The sequence below is a fragment of the Pithys albifrons genome, chromosome 23, assembly GCF_047495875.1.
Source record: "Pithys albifrons albifrons isolate INPA30051 chromosome 23, PitAlb_v1, whole genome shotgun sequence".
NCBI classification, from domain to species: Eukaryota; Metazoa; Chordata; class Aves; order Passeriformes; family Thamnophilidae; genus Pithys; species Pithys albifrons.
Window position 1 is genome coordinate 4582060 of NC_092480.1, and position 25339 is coordinate 4607398.

The following is a 25339-nucleotide window of genomic DNA, read 5'->3' on the forward strand; positions in this document are numbered from 1 at the left end:
CAATTAGCAGCAAAGCTAACAAGGTTTGATTGTCTATGGAGCCATCCCTGGGGGCTTTTTTCCTCTGGGGCCTCTCTGGTGTGGAGGAAGGTTTGGGCTCAGTCCCTCAAATTCTGCACCACAAGGCTCCTTTCCCTCATTTCCCAGCACTTTCCAGGGCTGTTCTGATGTTGCACCTTCCCTGCTGGGACAGTGCCACAAAGCACCAAAGTGTTCATTGGAGGGTGCTGAGTGACCCCATCCTACCTTTGGTGCTCTCCCTCATGGCTACATCCCCATTCCTCCTGCCAGCTCCTGAAGCACCTGGAAAAACCACCTTTCCCTCCTCCACCCCATGCCCCTCACCCAAAGTGAGGGTGGTGGGTCACCACTGGGGAAGAGGTTGCATTTCCAGCCCCTCTCTGGCATTTGTTTGTGTAGACGGGACAGTGTGGCAGTGACAGGTTTTGAGAGCCATCCTTCCCACTCTGGCTTTCATGACAGCTGCTCTCACCGCTATTTTCCTTCTAACCTTTGGAGCTGAGCTCCCAAAGGTGTCAGGACAAATGCCACTCGTATCAGCGTGGATGTGCTGGGAGATGATGCCCAGGCAGGCAGGAGCAGAGAGAAAAGGCAAGAGGGGGAATAATAACCCTGTTTAGCAGGCGGCAGAGCAGGGTTTAGTGACAGCCTCAAGTTTTGATCTTTGTTAACTGCTGTTTTGCTCAGAGACTGACAGGGAGCACCATGAAATGTGGAGTGTTCTGCTTGTACTGCTCTGGAGAGCTGTGCAGGTCGAGCCTGGCTCTGCTGTGACATTCCAGGCAGGAAGCACAGGGCACACTGAGCTCCCCTGCCTCAGGAACAGCCTGTTTTGGGGCAGCAACTCCCCTTTCAGCAGCTTCCTATACTTGAGCCAGCTCCTGGACTTGCTGTCCTCTACTTTGCTGCAATTCCAAGTGGTTTTCTGCCGTGGCTTGTGGTTCATCTGCCTATCCCCAGGGAGAGCAGGGTGGCACAGCCATCCCCACCCTGCTCATTGCACTCTGAGCAAGGCAGGTCATACAGAGGTCTTGGAGTTGGAGCTGAGCTGGGCAGGGAAAACGCAGACACCTAAAGGAGAGACAGAGAGAAGGGGGGGAAAGAGTGACGAGCACACACGCTTTAAAAGAACATATTGCCTTTTTTTCCCCTTTCCTTTTCTTTTTTTCTGAAAGCAGCTGTGCCTTTTTCCAGCACTTTTAACTGGTTGCCAGGGAAACAGAGCAAGGGAGAGTGGAAAGGTTAGATGGATATTGGACGAGGCTAATGCACTTGTTTCAACCAAGAATTGGCAGGTGCTTAGGACACCGAAGGTCCTGATAACTCCTCATTTGCACGGCTCCTTTGCAGAGCCTGGAGTACCTCCCTACCCCTGTTAATTGTGTTTTAATCATTTGCAAATTATAATCCATCTCCATCAGGGGATCTCTAATGGTGGCTTTATGGAGCGTGCCCACATGTTCCTTAGCCCTTCTGGGATACTGGGGATGAAATATTGGGATACTTGGGCCCCGTTGGTATGGGTGGTCTGTCTTGAAGGGAGTTTGATGCCAGCAGAAGTCCCGCTGGAAAAGGTGGGAATTGCAGCTGGATGATCCAGACATGCTGGGAAAAGCACTGGAGGGATCTGTGTGTGTTTGGCTGGCTGCTTCTCCCAGCAAGGGGCTGGCATGGGAAAGGTGGTGATGCACAAGTCCAGTAAGTGCATTCCCTTACCCACTTGGTCATCCCCAACCCTGTGGGGTGTTGGCAGAGCTCTTGGCATCTCCTTGCCCACTGGCAGCTCCTAATCAGTCCCACAGGGTTGCTGGGACCCATCGTCCTTGTGGTGTTTGAAGTTCCACTTGGCTTTTTCACGTTCCTCCAGGTTAAAAACCCAAAGATAAATGCCTCACTATGGATTTTTGTTGCTGTTCCAGCGCTCTGAGGGCTTTTTTCCCCTTCTTCCGCTGGAGGTTTTGTTTTTGTTTTGCGTCTGTCTTGTCTAAAATAGCAGCTCTGTCTACGGAATAACCAAGGGGCCTGAAACTCGGCTGTTCAGGATGAGCGTCACATCTGGGCTGTGCGAGACACAGCGAGCGACAAATAGCTGCCGTGTCGTAAAGCTCAGGCTCTGGAGAGGCAAGGGTGGCTGCTGAGGCTTTTATTGCATTTAGCTTCTGTAGGGTTTTCCTGGGGGGAGGGCAGAAGGGTATTGATTAAAAAAAAACAACAAGCTAAACCTCACTTGTGGGTGTGAAGGTGGAAGGAGTGATGGTGTGATGCAGAGGGTCAGGGCCTCCAGCTCAGCCCCCAGTACCCTGAGCCTCATCCTGCAGCTTTGGTGCATCTATTGCATCCAAGGTGATGGATAATGGGGTTCCCTCCTACCTGGGGTGAACTCAGGGAACATTTCCCTCATCTTGCTACCCCATCCAAAACTCCTGGCTGAGTCCTCTCAGGCCAGCTCACAGCCAGGTCATGGAAGACGGGAATATGCTCTTTTCTGAGCCAGGGAGGCAGCAGGATTTAGTCCTTGCCCAGGGCTACAAATGGAGTTACTCACTGCTCCTTCTTGTCAGCAGCTTCCCAAGCCTGCTGCCTCTCCATCATTCCTGAGTGATGGGTACCAGGCCAGCACAGAGATGCACAGCACTCATATCCCTATTATGACATTGTTGGTGTCACAGCTGAGCATGAGGGACTGGAAAAATGTCACTTCAGGCATTAGAAAATGTCTGTGCCTTTGCCACGCTGTGGTTCTTGGTCCAAAGTGCTCTTCCACCCATTAGTCCCAGTTGGAAGTGTCTCTGCATTCAACTAGGGTGTCTCAGTGTGGGGTTTTTAGGGAAAAGTGTGATTTTAGTCATGATGGAAGGAGCCAGGCTGGCAGCCCTGAGACACGCAGCCACTCCAGCCATGGCACAAATGTTGAATGAGCTCTGGACCTCATTGTTCAGGGCTTTCCTCTCTCCAGTCTGCACTATTCCCTGTGCTCCAGACCACTACTGGCACACTCTGCCCTGCCAGGTCCTTCACCAGCATCTCCCCCTGCTTTGGAGGGAACCTGTGCTAGTGAGAAGAGAGGAACTCACCCTTAGTCACCAGCTCTGTTAGGAGGGATGTTTGAGCATCTGGCACCTGAATGCCACCACTTTTCCCATCCCTTCCGAGCAGTACATGGAACTGACACTACTACAGGCAGACTTACACCCACCTGGGCTCTAGAACTGGTTGCTTGGGAGGTAGTGACCTTGGGAGCAGATCGAGGGACTCCAGTCTCTCCCATTTGCCTGGTCTCATCCCCTCGGCAGCAGGAATGGCTCTGGCAATGTGTCTCAGCAGTGCCAGGGCAATGGGCTCCCCAGCGAGCTGGTATTATACTGCTTGAAAGAGAGATCAACAATGGGAAAGGGGGTGGGAAAAGAGGAATGATTTATGAGGCTTTGCTTGGCCAAGCAGGGCATTCTCAGCATATTCCAAAATAATTTAGCATCATCTATTGTGCCTGCAGCAGGAGCTTGTTGCGGAAAAGGAAAAGAGAGCAAAAAAATCCACCACATAAAGAAGCCAGAAACCCCCTTGATGGGATGGTTAGAGCTTGAAGTTTCTCTTTTCCTGAGGGCTGCTGTCTCCTCTCCCCAGTTCTCTCTGTAAATCAAACTGCCAGTGTCGGATCGGCAGCTCCGTCTTTCCCGCAGCCGCTTCCCCGAGGCCTCCCCGTGCACCGAGGGGACGTAATCACCACCTAGAACAGCTTGAAGGACACAAGCGCAGGAGCCGAGAGGACGATTTGTAGTGAATAATTTAGTGGATGAATTTAAAGCTTTTGTTCTCGTAGCAAATTACCTGCGAACTGTACGGGAAGGTTTTGATCACACAAAGTCATTTTGCATCGGCTCTCTCTGCCAGCAGACCCACCTACCTGCTTCGCTGGGGTTTGAACCAGTGTGTTTTTCCCTGCACATTGGTGTGTTTTGGGGGTGGGTTGGACCCATCATTTTGCTGGCTGTGGTTTTAATTACTGGCATAGAATTGCCTGTCTGGGTTGTGCTGGAAAGTGGAGAGTGATGTTTTTAAATAGGAGTAATTTGAGAAGTTTTCCTGTGTATCCGGGGGTGTCTGCGCAGCCCTCAAGGTGTTTTGCTTCTAGGTGGAAGGAGAAGAGATGGGCATGGGGCTGGAATGCCCAGGCAGGGATGAGTACCAGTGTTGGCATCCTGGGATGCACTGTGTGGATGCTGCAGTTGGGGTTGTCTCCCCTGTTGCTGGACGGTCTGTAGTGATAGAACAAGGGGGGATGGATTTAAACTAACAGAGGGCAAGGTTTGATTGGATATTCAGAAGAAATTCTGCTCTGTGAGGGTAGGGAGGCCCTGGCACAGGTTGCCCAGAGAAGCTGTGGCTGCTGCATCCAGGAAGTTTTCAAGCCCAGATTGGACAGGGTTTGAGCAACCTGGTTTAGTTGAAGATGCCCCTGTTGCCCTGTGAGAGGAGTTGGAATTTTATGATCTTTAAGGTCCCTTCCAACTGAAACTATTCTGTAATTTCCCCTTCCTCACTGTGGTAGCTCTCTCATACCCTTGAGAGGTTTTCCCTGTCTTTGTGCTTGGTGTGGACAGTCAGATTTGGAGCTGTGTATCTCCCCATGCTCACTGCTGAGTTTGTTTGGAGCTAGGGAATTCAGCAAAGTGCATGTGAAGGAGGCTGCAGCCTGCCCAGAGAGAGCCACATGAAATGAAGTTGTATCACTCTCTGAGATCAAATTATCCTTCTCGGCTTTCGGGGAGAGGACTCGCAGCAGCCCCATGTGAGAGCTCACTCCTCCTCCCCCTCATCTCAGTTTATATCCCGGTCCCCCGGCAGACTGGAAATGCTCCCTCATCAGAGCCTGCTCTCTGTGCTAATGGCCCTCTATAAATAAGCCCCAGGAACAGCGATAGAGAACAATCATAAAAGGCAGGCGCATAAATTAAAGCCGATGTTATAATAAACCAGACAAGCCCTTCATCGAGGGTTTTATGTTTCTCCTTGAGTCGGCAGCTTTGCCAGCAGAAAATGATTTCCATGTGCCTTGGCCCAGTCCTCTGTCTCCCCACTCTGTAGGTGCACATGAGGGGATGGCAGAAATAGTTGGCATCAGCATCCCCCATTTTTGGCATTATGGGTATAAAAGCTGTAGGAATTTCTCGGAACAGCTCTCAGAGTCCCTTATTCATGTCCTTAGGGTGACGACAGGACCGTGGATTTACTGACAGGGTGGCTTTGGCCACTCTTCGTGGTTATAAATGAAATGGAGTGGCCCTGGGTGGCTGGAATTCCTGAGAGCTCAGCCCTGCACCTCCAGAGAAAGGTGGTAGTTGTTACATTCACCCCAGTGAGCTGCAGTCAAACCTCCTGGAGGGAGATGCTGGTGCATAAAGTAGCAGCTCTTGAAACGTGGTGCCTCCGAAAGGCCGTTCCTTCCCCTTTGCCCTGGAGTGTCTCACCCAGTGGAACAGCACGCACTGGTGGCTGGCACGCAGGCTCTGTGCCGTGGCTCTGGAGTGCCTCAGGAGTGCTGTATGTACTGCCCCCAAACTCCTGCCTCTCCCAGCGAGTTCATAACTGTCTCTCCGAATCACAGCCTGGATGACTGAAACTTGGCAGAGTGAGCAGGAGCAGCAGGCAGAGCTGCCCGCTCCCAAACTACAACTTCCCTGCGCTGAAGTCATCCGGGAGATGCAGCAAGTTGTGCTGCAGGCATGGAGACAGTCAGGGCTGTTTCACAAGCAGGAGTCAGTCTCCTGATTCTGAGACACAGTGTGATGCCACATGGGGAGCCTTGGCAGAGCTTGTGTCTCAGTGAGGTCCCACCAGCTCAGGCTGCTTCCAAATCCTGTGTGGACACTTTGGATCTGAGCTGATGACCCTGTGAGCTGGCAGTGAGGGTGCAAACTTCTGTTCCTGGCTCTGAGCTTGCTTTCAACCTGCCCACCTGTCCCTCGTGGTCCTTTCAGCAAAATCCAGAGGCAGAGGGGTGTGTTTTGGCAGGGAGATGTCACCCTGTGCCTCTTGCAGGAGACTCTGAGAAAAACAAGAAGAGAATTAGGGCCATCTAGCTCATCAGCTCATCATTTGAGGTTAAGAACAATTTGCAGACACATGTTCAGCTCTGACTGAATACATGTCCAGCTTTGTGTGAGGAAGGAAGATGCTGTGCAGAGTTAAGTGCATCTAAGGGCAGCTTAAGTGCATTTTCTGGGTGCTGTACCACAGTCTTCCTCCTATTTGACGGAGCTGCAGCACATCCCGTGCTAGTGCAGGAAGGTGATGACCAGGTGTGCCTGTGGGGAAGGAAGGGAGGGAGGGAGACAGGTGGAGGCAGAAAGGGAGGGATGGAGAGAGAGGATGAGCAGGTGGGCTCTGCACTCCCTGGCACGCTCTGGCCTGAGCTCCCCCTCGTGTTCAGCCACACATATTTCTCCACTGCTCTCCTGACTCTCCTCTGTGAGTTATTGCAGGGATGTTCCATTTTTCCTGCCATGTTTGCGCCAGAGAAGGCAGATCAGATCCCCACCGGGCAGCCCGCTGGCTCCTGGCTTACTTCTCCCCACAGCCGAGGTTTCCCCCTTTCTCTGCAGTGTAATTGCAGCACCTCCAGCCTTTCTGAATATTCAGGCCATAGCCAGATGCTCAACAAGCTCTGGCAAGAGCCAGAAATCCATAGTTTTGATCGTGCTGCAGACATGCCCGGTGTGTCTTGCAGGGCTCCCTCAAGGGGCAGAGGCTGAGATGTGCCGTGCGGTGCCGGAGCAGCACCGGTTCCCTTCGGGGGCTGCCGGGCACTCCCTGCCACTGCTGCTGCTCATCAGCCCCTCGCTGGTCTCAGGCAGTGTCGTTTTCTGCTCCATTTCCTCCTCCAGCTTCTGGATCCCCCTCCAAGCTCTCTGCTTTCTTCTTCATCATCCCGGCTGGGATAGGATATGACTGCAGCCACAAAGAGCCGAGATGCAGCTGCCCTCGGGGCGTGTTTGCCCACATCACCTGTCGGAGCCTGCATGTCCTTGGAAAAATATGTATTTCAGACCACTGGGGTGCTAATTTGCAAGGCCCATTACTCAAAGGAAACATTAAAATGGCCGTCCATAAAGCAGAGCCTTTATCCGTGCCTCTCCCTCAGTGTGAACTCCCCGCGCCAGGTATAGGCTTCCTGTCAAGCCCAAGAGCCAAAAGCAAAGATTTATCGAAAGGTTCCCTGACTCCGACTTGCATTTTAATTATGTCGCCACCACCCTGTGCTGAGAATAAACTCAACGGCTATTGTGTTATCCTCGCTGCATCTCTCCCATTGAATGCTCCGTGAGAGACGTGGGTTTGTGGTGTCCCCAGTGGGGACCCTCTTGCATTCCCACATCCTTTCCTGTCTGCTTGCCTGTGGGGATCAGCAGAGAGGCTTCCTCATCCTGAAATGATGATCTGCACATAAGGTTGGGAGGGAAGGATGTGAGGAGAATGTCCTGTGCATCTCCACCTCTCAGTGCCTCGGTTTCCCTTTGTGTGGGAGCTCCATCTCTGCCTCTTCCAACCCGTTGAGTCTGCACAGAGGGTGAGTCCTTGCCTTGCCACGCCACAGCCACCTTGGTGCAATTGGTTTGGGAGGCAGAGAGCAGGGCTTGGTGTGGTGCTGGAACCCAAATTGTTTTTTGAAGAGCTCGATTTCACACTGGGAGCGAAGCTGTGGCACCACAGGGAATTGAGAAGCCACGCTTGTCAGGGAGGAGATGCACTGAACTTGTTTATTTTCCCTTTGTATTTATGAGCTGGGGTGTGTATAAATACTGCTCTGCCTGCACCAGACGACACCGGTGTCGTGCTTCCAGCGGGTGCAGAGTTTGACCTGGCACTTCCCGACGGAAGAGATGCATATTTATTAGCCAGGCAATGGGTGGGGATGGATCCCGTGCTCACTGGCCTGGCAGACGCTGCCTCAGCAAAATGAGGGTTATTATTAAAATAAATAAAAGCGAAAGCCACTTGGCCATCTCGGTATCTCCCGTGCTGACTTCACACCGGAGCCAACTTTTCCTGGGATGGGAGAGGTGACCATGGAGGAGATGCTCCCTGGGAAGCTGCCAGCTGTGCAGACTCCAGCTCTGTGAGCTCCAGGTGCTGCAGCTCATCCCCTGCCTCAGTTTCTCCATCAATAATAGTGACATATAGAAGTGACGTAAGTCTCAGCCTGGCAGAGTGTGAAACTCTCCTTTCATTAATAAGCACAAAGTGCTTTGATATTTTTAGGTGGAAGTGCCACGTATTGATATAATATTACTGTACCTCATTTGACTTCTTTTTCGATTGCAAGCCCCCTCTTGATCCCGTTACCTGCAGTAACAGTTATCTGGCTATATTTTATCAACTGAATATTTCAATTAAATTACTTTAAGGAGGAAAGGAAAAAAAAAAAAGCAGCCTAGGCTGAAGTTGGAAATGATCACTGTATCACTCCAACTTCCCTACATTCCCAGAAGGTTAATTGAAAGGCAGCCATCTTGGTGACGTTTAGACAAATGAGGATAATTATGTGTTCTCCAGCTCTTTGAGAGGTTAATTGCTTAGATGTACGAAGACTTGAAGAACAAAGAAGGAATAAATCAGAAGCAGGACTATGATCTGATAATGTAATTTGAGATATTCACGTACAACTCAAACAAATAAACCCCCTAATTGCATGAAGCTGTTCGGCCCTGCGAGGTTACCAGGATCAGGCTTGTGGTCCTCAGGGATGCTTGGGGAAGGGAGATGTAAGCAGGAGAGGCCTTCACCTGCCTCCAGTCCAGGGTGTCTGTTGTCATCTCATGCTGATGATGACTTCTTTATCTGGCACTGGAGATGACTTCTTCATCTCCAGACTGTCGCCTGGCTCCTTAGTGCCTGAAGCATCCAGCCCTCATCCCAGGAACGAAGAGGTGAGTGGAAATCAGATGGGTCAGGGAGGCACGGGAGCAGCGAGCAGAGGATTCCCTCTGGTGGGTTGTTTTATTTTGCCTAATTGCTGGTGAAATTCCTGCAAATTGGCAATTACATTCCTCAGCTGATGGCTCACCCAGGTCATTTATGGATCTCGCATTTGGCAGGAGTGCTTTACGGTGTTCACCATGAAATATGGTTTCACTTCCAGTGTCAGGATTTCCCTCTTTTTAGGGGTTATTAGTTCTGTCTGCAAGAATTTCACACCTAAATCTTGTGGCAGTACTATCATGAAGGAAGCTGGGTTTTTTTGACTTTTAATTCACCCTGCTGGACCAGTTTGGGATTTGGTTTTTCCATCTGTCAGCCCCTCCATCCTGTTGGAATAAGTACACAAGGTGCTGGGAGCAGCTTACAGGTGTGAGAAGTGCAAATGGAGCGAGTGAATTTTCCCCTCACCTTTCCCTGCCCACTGGCACTACAGTGGGGGGTGCAGCATGGAGCCAAGACCCTGGAAATTTGCAGCTTTTATGGAATTCTCACGGCTGTGTGAAACACCAGAGTGTCCAGCCAGGATCAAATACCACTTCATTTTTCAGCCAGGAGGGTCAGGGTAATGGTGCTTTTTTTTCCTCCACTGAGAGAGAGCTTGAGGGTGAAACATCTTCATCTGGAATCTCCTTCCTCCTCTGCTCTGTCTCTGGGGAAGCTGGAATTGATTTCAAATGAGCAAATGCTTTCCCACCCCTAATGTGCAAGGAGCTCTGAGCCTCGGCCTCTGAAACACCATTGAGAGGTTTTTCTGTCGATCTGTCTGGAAATGCAGTTTAATTCTCTGCATTTGCTCCCGTACTGTGCATTAAGATACAGCAAGTTTATCCAGCAGTCCAGCTGTTTTGAAGATAATTACTACAGAACTCAACCTGATGTAAAATAATCCTCCCGGGCAAGCAGCCAAGAGCCTGAGACTTATCCTCCAAAGACTGAAACCTCTCCATTACCCTTAAGAGCTGCAGAGATAGCGGTGGGTATCTCATGACAAATGTATTTTTGGTGGGAATCAACAGTGGGATGTGAGAAGAGGTTTGCTTTCCCCCCTGATTTCTGTTGGGGAGGGTGGTGCACCTCGACTGATGGAGAGCATGAGGAGCATGTGTGATGGGGACATGGCTGGATATCCATCCAAAGTGCCTTTTGTGCTGTTTTTCGTCCCACATGACAACACCATTCCTCTTGCTGTATTGTCACCACTGGAGTGGCTTCAGACCAGTTTTCCCTCCTTGCAATTCAGAATCAGGTGTGTCCAGTGGCTTTGATCCGCCTTCTTCTCTGCAAATGTGCCCTGCTCCAGGTTTTAGTCAGCCTGCTGTCATCCTTTCTTCTTTTGGAATTCTGGGATGCTGCTGGAGCCATGGCCACATCCTCCTGGGGTGAAAGTGTCCCCTTATCCAACTGAGGTGGAGATGGTCACCAGTCCCATCAGGATGGCTGATTCATAGCAGTCAGAGCCTCGTATTTCCATGTGTTAATTACGGGTACTTACCTGCATGTCTGACAGCAAAAGTTATTCCTCCCTCTCCTTGCCCAGGAAAGTGGCTGGAAAAATCTAGGTAAAAAGTCAAGGGAAAAACCCCAGCCTCTAAACCCTGGTGCAGGCATGGAGGACTCCGGGTTCTCAACTGTTCACCTCTGCTAGTGATAAACCTGGTGTTTCTTCTCTTCTTTTGATTGGAGAACACTAGAAATCAGCCGGGGTGCAGGTGCTGCATTGTGTTAGATTATCACTGATTGAATCGGGCACTGATTGAGGCTCAGGGCTCTGCTGAGAGCAGGGCGGTTCACTGGATTGTGTCCCTTAATCAGCACCCTCGAAGGGTGCTGATTCTGTTGGTGGGTGTCTCTCGTTGGGTTTTTTCTCTGCTGGGAGGCAGAGCAGAGCTTGGTGTGGGGTAGAGGGGCAAATTGGCTTCCCTGGTGAGAGGACAGCTCTCTGCTGGTGTTTCCTAGGACAGTGACCCAGGATAGAGGAGACTGAGGGGAGAGCTCAGTGCAGTCTTGAACATCCTCATGAGGGGCGGCAGAGGTGTGGGTATCAATCTCTTCTCCCTTGTGACCAGCGACAGGACTCAAGGAAATTACATGAAGCTGACTCAGGGGACGTTTAGCATATCAGGAAAATGTTTTTCAGCCCCAGAGGGTGGTTGAGCACTGGTACAGGCTGCCCACGAGTGGTTGCAGCACAAGCCTGACAGAGTTCAAGAAGACAATGCTCTCAGACATGTGGTGGGATTCTTGGGGTGTCCTGCACAGGGCCAGGAGTTGGAATTGATGTTGCTGATGGGTCCCTTACAACTCATCACATTGTGAGCCTGTGAGATTGTGTTGTTTTGGTGGTAAATGCTGTTGAATGGTGGTTGTTTGGAGACAAGCTGGGAAGATATCCCAGTCTTTTTCAACTTTATAGGATGGTCTGGTGGCCACAAGCAAGCTGGAAATTAGTGCCTGACTTTGTCAAGGAGAGAGTGCAATCACTAGGGTACCATTTTGGGCAAGGAAAGATGCATTACTGCATTTTTTTCCAATTTCTGTGGTTTTCCTGGCCTGGCTGCCCCTTCTTAGTGCCTTCATTTTCCCTTCTCTCTTTGGGAGATCAGATGTGGCCGCCAGCATCGACTGACTCTGATGTTCACATTTACGTGCCACCTGCTCTATAAACATTCCCATTGATTTGCTCTATCCAAAGACCTCCCACTTTATTTCTTTTGCTGCTGCCTCATATTTCCTTATGAAGATTTCTCTTAAGCTGATAACTGCTATCAACTGTTGGGGCTTAGACTGATGCCTTCTGACCTTCCCTACTGCATGTGGGGGAGCATCCCAGCACTTGGAAGTGGATATGGATCCATTGTTGTGTCAGAGCAAAGGACTCATGCTGGGAAGATCAGGTGGTATCTGGGAGCACCTGACCCTGTCAGGCCCCCCTTCCCCTTGCCAATGATGTTGTCAGGGTGATGTGTGTCCCTACAAGCTGGAAGTGAAAGCAATGAGGAGTGAAAGAAGGGCTTTAGGAACCAAAGGCAAAGCCTGGCTCACATTAGCAGAGCTGACTGTTTCTGGATTTGCTCGATGTGGAGCATTAATTCAGAGAATCTTGTGAATGGCTTTGGGGAGGAGATGGGATCAGTTAGTGGGGGCACCGTGCAGCAGCTCCACCTCACTGGGTGTCCTTTCCTTGTTCAAACTAAGGTTGGTTTCTAAGCCACCTGCAGCATGGCTCTGCCTGGATCAGGCTTAGCACTGTGCTGTGGTACCTGGGTCCACCGCTGAGACCAAAGGCAGGCTCAGACCCCTGCTCCCCAGATTAACATCAGCTCAAGCTTGGCAATGACCTGGCCTCAGGCTCAGCCTTTGCATCCCCTGGCTTGTCACAGAGGCCACCCAAAGCTCTGTAAATGCTGAGTGCAGGCCAGGCAGTGTTTTGTGTGGCATGGCCCCCTCAGGGACCGCACTGTGAGCATTGTCTTGACTTCTGATGCCTCGCACAGACGACTCCCGCCCTCCTCATCATCTTGTTATCATTCTAATGTCTGGGAGCTGCAGTCATGGACCAAAACACCATTAAACTATCTGAAATGGAGCAACTCGACAGCCTCTGCCCTCGCAGGCTTATTATCTTTGCAGATGGATATTTTATATTTAGCAACCTCTAATGTATCAATTTGGGCTTTGATTTTTCACGGGGAGCAGCTTCTATTCTGGTGCTCGGTGGTGGACAAACTGCCACCACAGGGGAACTGGTGGGGAGAAACCCTCCCTGGCAAGTCCCTGGCTTCTGGAGAAGGCAGGAGGGTCCTGCAGCCCTCACAGGGATCTAGGGAGGGGGTTGTTGTCAGGGAAGAGGTCTGTAAGTGGTCTGGAGTGTGTTTGAACACCACTGGGAGTGCTCATGGAATTGGAGCAGTTGTGGTGGGGCCAGGCAATTAAACTTGCAGAGAGCAAGAGCTGGCGGCTTTGTGGGAGGCGGTGGTTGACTGGTGTGTGGTGGGGAGGGAGGGATGTTATGGAGGAAAGGAGAAGAGTTTTGGCTGTCCAAGCTCTCGTGTGTCCCATGCTCCTGGTTTTCCCACAGAAGACAGGTGTGGTGATGGATTGGGACTTGCCAAGACTGGATGGGAGGTGGTCATGCTGGGTGATGCCAAATGGCAAATCCCAGGTCCCCTCCATCCTCAGGGCTCTGGGATGGCATGAGGATGGTGTGGAGCTGTGCACCCAACATCCAGGCACCAGAGTGGTTGGAAGAGAGGGGAGAAGGGACACTTGTGGGTGCCTCGTAGAGGAGACAGGGTGCCAGCAGTAGGGATCAGGAATAAAGACAAAGTGCCTGCCACCCTCCATGCCAAGAATAAATATCACGAATAGCAATGATGGGAGCCCAGGTGGTGCAATCCTGCCCTCAGGAGCTATGGATCACAAGCCATGGATACCAGTGTCCCTATGGATAATGTGGCAGGATACATTGTTGGGAGAGGATTAGAGGAGCCGCTGCGTTTTGATGGCCTGCTTCTCATTTGCATCTTTAACGAAGTGGGAGCCCAGCCAGGTTCTGTTCTTTTGTGTTTACTTCTGAGGAAGTGTGTTTATTTCCGATGATTACAAATAAATCTTCTCTGCCTTTGCTCCAGCCGCCCAGAATAAAGAGCATTTGGAGCCTGTTAACTGTGTAACCAGGATGAATATTGGAAGCAAAGGAGAAATCCCATTAGGAGTCCCCAGCAAATGTAATTAACAATTTCTTCTCAAAGACAAGGGTGTTTGCTCTGCCCCTGTGACAGGTATTTTTGGTTGGAAGCTTCCCAGGGTGAAGTATCACCCAGTCGCTGTCGAGGGGCTTCGCTCCCGATCCGGGTGAGCTATTTTAGCCACTGAAAACTGGGTCAGCCAGCAAGTTTGCACCTGGTTTTGGCATCTCCATTTGTCATCCTGACGAGACACGCTACCTACAGGAGGAAAAAGCAGTTTAGGGTTGAAGGGCCATAGAGAAGTTTAAAAGTGGAGCATTGTTGGTTTAAATAAGAAAACAGAAGGGGGCTGAATGATAGAATCATCAAATATCCTCAGTTGGAAAGGACCAGCAAGGAGCGTCGAGTCCAACTCCAGGAAAACCCACAAAATCCCCCCATGTGTCCAAACAGGTTTGGGCAACATATTTAAGTTGATCTGTAGATGAACATCTTCCTCCAGCCTCTTGGCATGGCCAGAGGACCGATGGTCTCAGCTCTGCAGGTACAAACATCTCTCCTGGATTTCTCAGGATGCACATCTACATTTTAGGGTCCCATCCAACCCATACCTGAGGATATTTTTTACCCATGGGGACTTGTTTTATGCTTCCAACTCTTTGTGTGTCATTTATCCCTCCAAATCAATTTCAGAAAATTTGTACCAACCCTGGACAAAATATTTCCCTCACCACAGGGCAGGTGTCAAGGGCAACCCCAGACTTCACCCTCGTGCTTGGACGAGTCAGCAGTGCAGGAAAGGTCCGTGACGTGGCTGGGAAAGGCAAGGGATGAAGGTGGAGGGTTTTATGGCTCATCCCACATGTAGGAGAAGCCCTGTCAGTGTCATTGATGGGGCTGGGCAAGAGCCTGCTGTGGGAGCGACACAGAGGTCTCTCCTAATAGGTGCAGGAGGAGGGAGACGGTCACTTTGTACTGCTGAACACAAAGAGCACGTCAGCGGAGTTATCTGTATTGTTGACACTAAGTGAAATAATTCCATGGCAAACTTCAGAATTAGCATTTAAGGATGAGGAATAGGGGCAATTAGAGGGGAAGCGGCACAGCGCCGGTGCCCCCAGCTCCCACCCTCATGCATCTTCTCACGCTGCCACGTTCGGGTTCATCGCCCTCATCTGTGGTGGAGCACTGGGATCCCTACGGCAGCTCTCGCCCTCCCACAGAGAGAGGGGATTAATTTGGGTCTCAGGAGATGAAGCCTTCGAGAGGCCACGTGTATCATTGTGAGCGCTGTGGGGGCTGATGCTCGGGCAAGACCCAGCATCCAAAGCTCCCCAGTGAGCTGCTCTGGAGGACAGCAGTCATTGCTGGAGGCAGCTGAAGGGTTACAGATTGTGAAAAGTCTCTGCTCAAAGGCAGTGAGGGTCTGAGTGGGATGCAGAGATGGTGGAGCATGAAGAAGGGCTGCGTGGGGGAGCCGGGACGCAGCATGTGCCAGGGGCTAAGGTTTGGGCTGATGATACCATTCCCAAGATATTTCCCTTGGTTTGCTGATGTGTTTTCTGCAGGTGGACTGCAGAGCCAGGATGTGTTTCTTTTCCTCCCATCTGACAGGCCCTTTATTGTCTTTTGTCCCTTCTGGACTCGTAAGGTAGAGTTTCTAGAGATGGATACGGCACCCTCAGGAGACTGTTAATGGGGGTTTGTCTTTGTTTTTAATTAGATCCCTTCAAGGCAAAACCTCCTGGCCTGCTTTATTATCCAGCTTTGTCAGAGCTTGTCTGCTTTATCTAAACACTTTGCAGAAGTCTCTTTACCTGTTTGCTTACTGGAGACATTATCATAATCCTGGTCAATTGGAAATGGGTAGCAGAGACGGCTCAGCAGACAAGGGAGCTTAGCTTAGCAGCTAATGGAGATCGCTTTCCCAGACAGGCAAAGAAGCTGATGAGGTGCTCCTTGTGCCAGGGTGTCCATCAGTATTTCCTTTGTAGTGCCAATTGCCTGGGCACGGGAAATCTGTCAGAGGGAAAGCAAGGTCAGCTTAGTAGGTGCCTCCAGGTATGCTGTGTGCTCTGTGCCAGCTGCTGGATGGTGGCTTTTCTGCTGATGGTGGTTCTGACACATTTCCAGGAGGTGCAGGAGGGCTGGTTTTTTGAAAGAATGTAGTTTGTCTGATCACCTCTAACTGCATGGGACAGCTTGGGCTTCCACGGAGAGGAGCACGATGCTGCACAATCAGAGCTAAAGGGACTTGGTCCTAAATTGCTATTGAGTTGCTGCAGCAATGGAAAAGTGAGCTCAAGGAATGGGGAGAAGGAGCCTTTGCCACCTTGTTCTTGGCATGAATTCATTAGAGGGGCCTCCAAGTTGCTTCTGCTCCAAGTGATTTTTAGACACCAGGCACGAACCAGGGAGGGCATTGTTGTCCTTGCCCTCCCTCATGTGACTGTGTCTCCTTGTGTGCTTATGCAGGTGTGGCTCTGAGATGTAAATACGAGCTGTAAACACAGAATGAGCTACCCCAGTTCCCAGGTGTCCCAATCTGGCCTCAGATTTCCCTGGGAAGCACATCCCTTATGCACCAGCCAAAGCAGGGCAGCGTCAGTGGAACGTGCTCAGCGCTGGCACGAGCTTCTCATATCCCTGTCACTTCAAACCCTAGTCCTTGTGCTTCACCCCTAATGAGGGGACCCAAGAGCACCTCGCAGGGCTGTAGTCTGGATATTTATATGAGCACAGACATGCAAGTTGTCTGTTTTACATATTGCTGCCCTGATTTTTCAGTGCACGCAATGAATAATTTACAGAAGCCGTGTGTAAGTATCTCTTTATTATTCATTATAATGAAGTGAGACAGCAGTAATAGTCCACTAGACTGGAATCCCCCAGGGCCGAACTTAACTTGGCTGTGCTTAGCTCTCCCCCAGTTAATTTGAACGGAGTGAGGGCTCAGCTTCCCTACAAGGACAATGCCTGTCTGCCCGTGGTCTGGCAGAGCAGAGCCGGTGCCAGGGCATGTCTGACACCCAGGCAGGCTCCCGGCATTCCGGCGGGTGTGGAGGGCCATCCGTCTTTCCCAGCGTCCGTACGTGACGTGGCTGGCAGAGACGTACAGCTCCTGCACAGGGAAAGTGACTTGTTTGTGGGAGGATATATGGCTTATTCCTCTGAACTGAGCGCCCGGGGGGACCCTCAAACATGCCAAGTATCTCCCTTCCCTCCGCCCGATTAATAATCTCGATCGAGGTGACGTTCTGCAATCTCGGCCAGGGAGGCATATAACACCTCCAAAGTCTGGGCAGGAGAGGTGCTATGGTGGGGACGAGGACAGGAACAGCCTTCCAGCCCTTGTCTGAATTTACAGGCACGCAGAGAGGGACTCGCATGAGTTCCTTGATTGACTGTAGGTGCCTTTCCCTACAATCTCCGCTGCACAAAGCTGCGGCAGCGCTGCCACCACAGGCAGTAGCACACACCTAGCTTGGTTTTCCTGTTTTTCTTTCATGCCAATAAACAGCTTCCCTACTGTGGTCCTCAGGTGGGGAAGGCGAAGCTCCTGAGGGATGCCAGGCTCCTGATTTAGCTAAATGCTCGATGTTTTTGCTGCAAGTGCCATGGAAGCAGCAGAGAAGGCCACAAGTAAAGAGATGGAGAAAAATCTATCAAACAGAACAGAAAAGCCATGTTTTCCAGGAACATTTTAATTCCTTTCCCCACCCCCCATCCTATTCTTTGCCAAGTGTAAGTCAGCGCTGTGGACCGGAGCTGCCGAGCTCCCGCGTGCCTCGGAGCGGGGAGGGTGAGAGCCAGGCAGGAAATAAATAATGGAAACGACCGCGTTGTGTTTTCAAGGCACTTGTAGGATTTACAGCTGCTTATCCAAATGTTCCCTTCCCTTGCCTGCGTGCTGCCTGGGCTGTCTCTGGCTGTTTCTCTTCTTCCGCTCTCCCCGCGCGTGTGCCGCGGCCCCTGTCCCCGTGTATATCACCCCAGGGATGGCTCGAGGGCCGTGCCAACGAGCTCAGCTGTCAACAAGTTTTACAGCTTCATCTGAAATTCTCAGTGCAGAGCAAGACTGAGGAGGGGGTGGTGGAGGTGAGGGGGGTGTATGGATAGTCTGTGTGGCTCATGGAGGTCAAGTGCAACAAGAATTTTGTCTGCGGTTCCCCAGTTGTGCGTAAAAGAAAAAGGGAGTTTATTTCTGGTGAACCCACTGTTTGTATGAAATCCAGGTGATGGGAGGATGTGGGGCAGGGTTGTGTGGCTGTGGCATGTGTCATCTTCATCTGGCAGTGGTTGGGAGCCAGCACTGCAGCTCCCATCCTGCTCCCACCTCCTTTTGGGGTCAGGGGTGCCCAGTGTGTGTTCTTTACAGAGAGAGTGTTCAGGCACTGGAATGGGCTGCCCAGAGAGGGGGTGGACTCACCATCCCTGGAGGTTTCTAAGATGAGACTGGACGTGGCACTGAGTGCCATGATCTAGTGATCAAAGTGGGGTTGGATCAAGGGTTGGACTTGATGATCTCAGCGGTCTCTTCCAACCCAGCTGATTCTATGATTCTGTGGCTCTCACTGCACACCAGGTGTGTGACGCTCTGTCTCTCCCGCCGCAGGTGTACTGTGGATGACCGGGTCACACGGGTGGCGTGGTTGAACCGCAGCACCATCCTGTATGCCGGCAATGACAAGTGGTCTATAGACAACCGCGTGGTCATCGTCTCCAACACCAAGACCCAGTACAGCATCAAGATCCACAACGTGGATGTGTACGATGAGGGCCCCTACACCTGCTCTGTGCAGACAGACAATCACCCCAAGACTTCTCGTGTCCATCTCATCGTGCAAGGTAGGTCTGAACATGCCTCGTGCACTTCCTGGATAGCTTGATCTGCATAGCTGTCTGGACTTGTGAAGGGTTTGGAGGCCCTGATGGTGATGGTGGAGATGGAACCAATTGCAGATATAATCAGTTGCTTCAGGAATTGCGTGGTGTGCTGGTTTTGGCTGGTATAGGATTAATTATCTTCCTAGGGGCTAGTATAGGGCTGTGTTTTGGATTATTCTAAACACAGGGTTGATGATATAGAGCTGTTTTTGTTATTGCTGAGGAGTGTTTACACAGAGCCAAAGCCTTTTCTGCTTTTTGTACTGCCACTCTGGCAAGGAATGTGGGAGTGCATGGGGAGCTGGGAGGAGTCACAGCCTGAACAAGTGACCTAAACTGACCCAAGAGATACTCCAGACCATATGACATTGTGCTCAGTATATAAAGCTGGGGGGAAGGAGAAGGAAGGGGGGATGTTTGGAGGGATGACATTTGTCTTTCCAAGTCACCATTGTGTATGATGGGGCCCTGCTCTCCTGGAGATGGCTGAGCACCTCCCTGCCCATGGGAAGCAGAGGATTAATTCTTTGTTTCTCTTTGCTTATGTGTGCAGCTTTTCCTTTCCCTATTAAACACGGGAACAGTGGTGTCAACAAGTGCCCACTGTGCCAAGGGGTAGATGGATGGGCATTGTGTCAGCCTACTATGTTGCAGCATTGTCACATGGGGCAGAGGACTGAGATGGGCTGGTGTGCTCTTCCTCTCCCCTTTTCCACGTCCCTGCTGTGAATTTGACCTACCTCTGCTGCTTGAGACTGTGTTGCTCAGCTCACTCCATCAGGATCTTGTTAGTAAGGTGCTTGGGCCCATGTCTGACGATGTTTCAGGAGAGCTGGAGGCAAAGCATTGCCAGGCATGGAGGAGGAGCAGATCCCAACAGCACGAGGCTCTGTGATTTTGGGAGAGGCTGGACTGTGTGTATGTTGAAGACATCATGAAGGGCTTTTGGCACAGGGCTTCATAGAAAACTGTGTCAATGTAGCAGATGCTGTTGGGTTGCAAAGAGACATCCTGAGGCTGTTCTGATGGGGGAATCTGGGTGCCCATAGCACTCCGATGGATGCTGCCTCCGGATCCTTGTGGCTTTGCACCAGCTACTGGCTTTTGTCCGGTCTCTAGATTAATTTTTCAGAGTTAGTGTTAGTTCAGGTTAGATAAAGATAATGAAAGTTTCCTAATCCTCTTAAAGAAGATTTATTTGGCTGAGTAGAAAGCTCTCGGAATACAATAAAGCGTGTATAAAACCAGGACCTAATCTTTCCTTTAATTTCAAACAGCTGATGGGTATTGATTTTGCAATGAGCAAATCTGAAAACTTTCTCAGCCTCAACATGTCTCTGAAAAGCCCCCAACAGAGTTATGTATGTATTTATGTATCCTTCTCACTGGGAGGAGTCAGGGGTTGATTGTGGCCACTATCCAAGAGGTTTTCCTGCCCAGTGTCAGTGAGAGTGTGTTGGGAAATGCTGGATTATGTCCACCAAGCTATGGTGGAGAGGGGAGAGCTTGCCTGAGGAAGAGGGGAGCAGAGCTCTGCTGGGAGCAACACTACATCCCCTTGACTGGAGCTCTGCTGCTCCCCCTTTTTGAGCTGCCTACGAGCTGTCCAACTGTGGAGTTTAATCTGTTTGTCCTGTCTGCTCTCTAATCATGCTAATCCATCCTGTCAACACCAGTGGAGTATCTGAGTGCTTTGCACCTAATGAAATCAGGTGAACTGGCAGTGATGCTCAGCCTCTGATCTCCTCACTGCTCTTTCAGGGTGATGTAGGCACTTGCCAGACTTGGGCAAATGGAGGTAAGAGATGGTTTGCATCCAGAGCCAGTGTCCAGTGGTGAAGCATTCCTAACTGTGCTGGGAAATTTTTTTCCTGGTGTGAGCAAGTCCTGTTGAATTCCTCCTGCTGCACTGATGGCTGTGATTCTCAGCAGTGTTACTCATCCACAGCCAGAGAGGAGCTTGGATACAGGCACAGGTCAAGTGGCCCATGCTGAGCAGTGTCTCTATTTCCCTTTCAATGTGTTAAGCCACACAGTTTGTCTGTGAGAAAATCCATCTGTAGGTGGCACAGTGATGTCCCTTTCATGGTGGTGGCCAGAGAGGCAGATCCTTTTGTGCTCTGTCCCTGGTTCAGCCTGCAGAACAGAGAGTTACGTGGAGAACTCACAGCAGACTTCCAGTATCTGAAGGAGCCTACAAGGAGGCTGGAGAGGGACACTTCATCAGGAACTGTAGTTACAATGAGTGATGGGTTCAAACTGAAAGAGGGGAAATTTAGGTTAGTTATAAGGAAGAAATTCTTCCCTGCGAGGATGGGGAGGCCCTGGCACAGGTTGCCCACGGAAGCTGTGGCTGCCCCATCCCTGGAAATGTTCAAAGCCAGGCTGGGTGGGTCTTGGAGCAACCTGGTCTAGTGGAAGGTGTCCCTGCCCATGGCAGGGAGTGGAATGAGATGATCTTTTAGGTCGTTTCCAACCCAAATCATTCTAAGATTCAGTTTTACTGCAGTTTCTTGTTGGCTAAAATGTGCTTTCTGGAGGTTTTCTGTGAGGGTGAATAACATATTTGCTTGACACTGGGAGGAAGGATGCAGTTTTCCAAAGGTGCATTTGGTCCTTGGCTGTTACTGCAAGCAGAGCACACACTTTACAGGGATGGGAGCAAAGCTCTTTCTGGCCTCAAAAATGTGGTTTAGGTCTGCCCTCTGTTTGCTGGCCTCACTGTGCCAGTGAGCTGACAAACAGGCAGTAATGACCAGTTAGCAACTGTATTCAGGTCAATTAATTTCTATTTGTATTTTGCAAAACTATAAGTTGGCCGGAGAGAGTATTGATTCTTTGTCCCTGTATTCAATTGGGTTTTAATTGTGCTACTGTGGGGCTTGGCCTTCCTTCCCAGCAACCCAGCAATAAATCTGCCAGGGAATCGCCGTCAACACTAAATGTGTCTCTTAGTAGCACTATTAATATGTCTCTTGCATTGGTTCATTGCAACAGCCGTTAACAGGGTTTATAAGAGCGTAGATGGCAGGAAGCCAGAAGGCTTTTTTTTGTCTCCCTTTTCCTCTTTATTTGCAGGCACTGCCTCATGATGAGGCGATGGATGATTTCACGAACATGCACGGGGCTTGTGGCATGTCAGTGTGTCCTGGGGAGGGCTTGGAATACAAGAGAGAACACGCATTTAATCTCCTATAAGATGAGGCACCTGATCTTGCCCTAGTCATAAACAGCTTGAGTGGAGGGTGTCATGGAGGTGGACCTTGGTGAGCACTCCTGCCTCTGGGATGAGCCCTGCAAAGCCCATCTCTGCTCCTGGAAGGTGCAGACTTGCAATGAGTAGTCAGGAGAACTTACCTCAAAGTGCCACAAAATGGTTTTGGAGTGTAGGAGACCATAGGCACGTCACAGCTGTGCCTTCTTGGCATGGGCCGTTTCAGGGTGTACTTCAGTCTGAAATGAGGAGCTCAGAATCACTGTTTAGGTGGAGGCTGTGACTTTTGGAACCTGTCAGGTGGAGATTTTGGCAGTAAACATTGATATTTGCCATCCCTACCTAATACTGGTCTTTGTTATTCCTCAGATGTCCTCTGGTTCTGATTTATTTAGAGAACCTTCTCTGCACTGCTTTAATCCTACTCGCCATGGATTTTTCATTAAAGCCTCTTCCAGCTGCCAGACTTATTACTGTTAGTTTCTGGTTGGCACAATCCATTTTCCCATCTTGATGTTTGCTGCTTTCCTCGCCCTGGGGACCAGGACAGGTTTTGGAGGACCATGACCTTCATTTACAGTAGTAAGGTTATGGTTGTGTGGTGTTTTTCCAGATGCTCTCCTGGAGCCAGTCCTGTGTCTCATCTGCCACCTCTCAAAGCAGCACCAAAACAGCCATAGCCTTTCAGTAAGTGTTTCAAAACCAAACTGAGTCTTTTATTTTAACTTCTGATAACAACTGGCTCCTGAAGTCTCTGAAAGGGCCACCCCTACCCCATGCCAGCCCTGTTGAGATCTTTTTCTTCAATGGGAAAAGGCTGGGAAGGCGTAACCAGACTCTTACCTCAACCTTCCTTCCTCTTTGAAGAAGCAGAGGATGGGCAAGGGAGTGAAAATGGCCAAATGAAGGAGATGCAGTAGGGATGTGGCAGCGAATTTAGAGGCAAAGAGCCCAGAGAAAATCTGGAAGGAATAGCAAAAATTTAAGAAAGAAGCAACTGGTGTGTGGGGAAATAAAACCAAAACAACACAAAAAAAAAAAAAAAAAAAAAGGATGAGAAGGAGAAAAGCCCAGACTTGTAGAACAAAGGGAAGAGGGAAGGAAATGTGCACACACAGAACTGAGAATCAAAAGAAGAGAAGGCAGCAAAGGGGAGAAATGAAAGTGTAATGAAGGAGTGAGGGCACTGAGAGGTCTGGAGAGAGGAAGAGTCCAACTAGCAGGAAGAAAACAGCCCTCAGCGTCCAGGCAGAAACAATCACTGACCTCAAAGTGGGTGGCATGACATGGTAACCCAAAATCCAGATGAGGAGATGGAGAAGGGTCAGGATGGAAAGGACCCAGCAGGTGTCCTCAGGCTCCCTTTCTCAAGGCTTCTTGAAGCTGGTGAAAAGGAGCCATCAGGATGTGTCACAGGGACCTGGAGCCACTGGAACAAAAGCACAGCAGCAGATGATTAATTACTGCAAAAACCGAAAATGGGGTAGAGGAGGGAGAACTGCAGAAGTTGTTTCCCCATTATATTTCCGAACAGAAAGAACGTTTTAGCGCGCACACAAATAGCTCCCTGGGAAGCACTCTCACTTCCTAATTGTTCATAAATTTACTGACAGGTGGTTACACAGTAGGTATAACACTGTGAGTTTCGGTTTTATGGCTTTCCCTGTCTCAACGTGAAAACCTGGAGAAAAAGGATGCACAGCGAGCAGTCGGGTGACTCCGCCTGGGAAAGGGTGCTCGATGGCTGTGTTTAATTTCTGTGATTTCCCTTCCCTTAAGCGTATCACACAAGGAGTATTTTAGTGGGGGAAGTTTGTGAAAAGGGAGCACTCAAGACCCAGAGAATGGAAAGGGAAGATGTAAGTGAAATGGAGAACACATGAGGCTGTGGCACGTCACTTGCTTGGCAGGGAAATTTGACAAAAATCACTCTGTTGACCAAACTGCAGCTTTCAATGTGCTTAATCCATTATCTCAATAAAATCAGCTCTGATGAGCCTCTCAGACTGGGCTGTCAACAGAATGGGTTCGATCAGAGGTAATAATCTTTGCTGCCAAGAAGCAACATGTTATTAAGACTCTTGATGTCACCTCCTTGTGCCAGCTGCTTCCCCCAAAGACCACATGGGACATGAAGTGTTTGTGCAGGGTTACTCTGTGTGTCCTTACAGGTGTCTCCTGCACCCTGAACCCAAAGATGAGTTGGGACAGGGAAACACATCCATTTCTGGCTTCAGCCTGAAGCTGTCTCGCAGGTGCTCCATTTAAGGGCATCAGCCCTGAACAGGAGCTGTTCCTGGGAAGGTCTCATATTGCTGGTGCCTTCAGCAGACACAGGGACTGGGGGAGGCCCCAGTGCTGTCCTGCTGTGCTTCTCATCAGTGAAAGAGATGGAAAGCACAGGCAAAATGTGAGCTTTCAGCATATTTGCCTTCTTTGTACTTACTTTCTGTACGCTAATGAGACCTTGCACAGTGACACCTCTGACAGCTCCATCCTGCCTATGCCAGGAAGGCTCATGCAGAGCTGGAGGTGCCTGGGGCTATGGGCAGCTGGGGTGCTGAGGAAAGAGCTCCAGCAGGCACCCGACCCCTGCTAGGGTGACAGTCCCTCTCCCTGGCTGTGACAGCATCACCTGTCAGAGGGCACAGCTGGACACTGCAGCTGGAGAGCTGGAGGAGCAGCGTGAATGCTGTGTCTCCCCAGAATAGGTGTCTGAGAGAGGGTGGTAAGTGAGGTGCCAGGGCAGGAGCACAGCATGTCATAGGTGGGACAGTGACCATGGAGGCTGTCACCACCCTGCAGAGCATGGAGATGAGATGTTCTCCTCTGCCGTCCCTAAGGGGACCTGTCCCCTGAGTAGAGGTGGGCAGGTGGCAGTTTAAAGAGCCCATGGGTATCCATTTTTTATGTCCCCTTATCAGCATTGTGGGAAGAGGTCTCTTTTAATGGATTAGGAGCTAATGATGTGGAGGAGGGCCATCAGTTGCATGTGTCAGCCGCCGTGCTCATGCAGGCTCTCCGCTCCCAGGCGTGCAGCAGTAATGATCTGGCAGCTAAAAATAGTGCAGGGCCGCAGCGGCGAGTGCCTCTGGTAGGGATCGGCGCTCCGGAGCGTCCGGGGATGAGTCAGCCAGCACGAGGCCATGTGCGTCAGCGTCATGTGTAGTCACCCATCACGCAACGCTCACCCATGTGCGTTCACTTCCCGCACAGTGTGGCAGGGAAGAGGTGTCCCTGCCGGCATCAACCATCCCTCCTCATGCTTGGGTGTCCAGGAGTGGCTCACGAGTTCTGAGCTGTCCCACTGCTTTTGTCCCCAGATGGGGCAATCAATGCAAACCCGTCACTGGTGCCCAAAGCAGACAGTGGGACTGACAGTGTTTGGGAGAGTCCCAGAGATATCCTGAGTATGGCACATACCATTAGGACACAGCAGCCTCAGCGTGTGATGCCAAGTCCAGCCCCACAGGGCAATTGCAGCCCTATCTGGGACCTGAGGAGAGAGATGGCACCTCACAGTCCCCACAAATGGTGGCAGGCACTGGCA

At 50.6% G+C, this 25339-nt stretch overlaps 1 protein-coding gene across 2 annotated transcripts in view; it reads left to right on the plus strand.

Moving 5' to 3' along the window:
- LOC139682186 (opioid-binding protein/cell adhesion molecule homolog) overlaps positions 1-25339 on the plus strand; it is a 296123-nt gene that overhangs the window by 251607 nt on the left and 19177 nt on the right. For both annotated transcript variants that reach the window (XM_071576261.1, XM_071576260.1), the window contains one exon: positions 18304-18536. In XM_071576261.1, coding sequence (XP_071432362.1) covers positions 18304-18536 — 233 coding nt within the window. The remainder of the gene's footprint in view (positions 1-18303; positions 18537-25339) is intronic.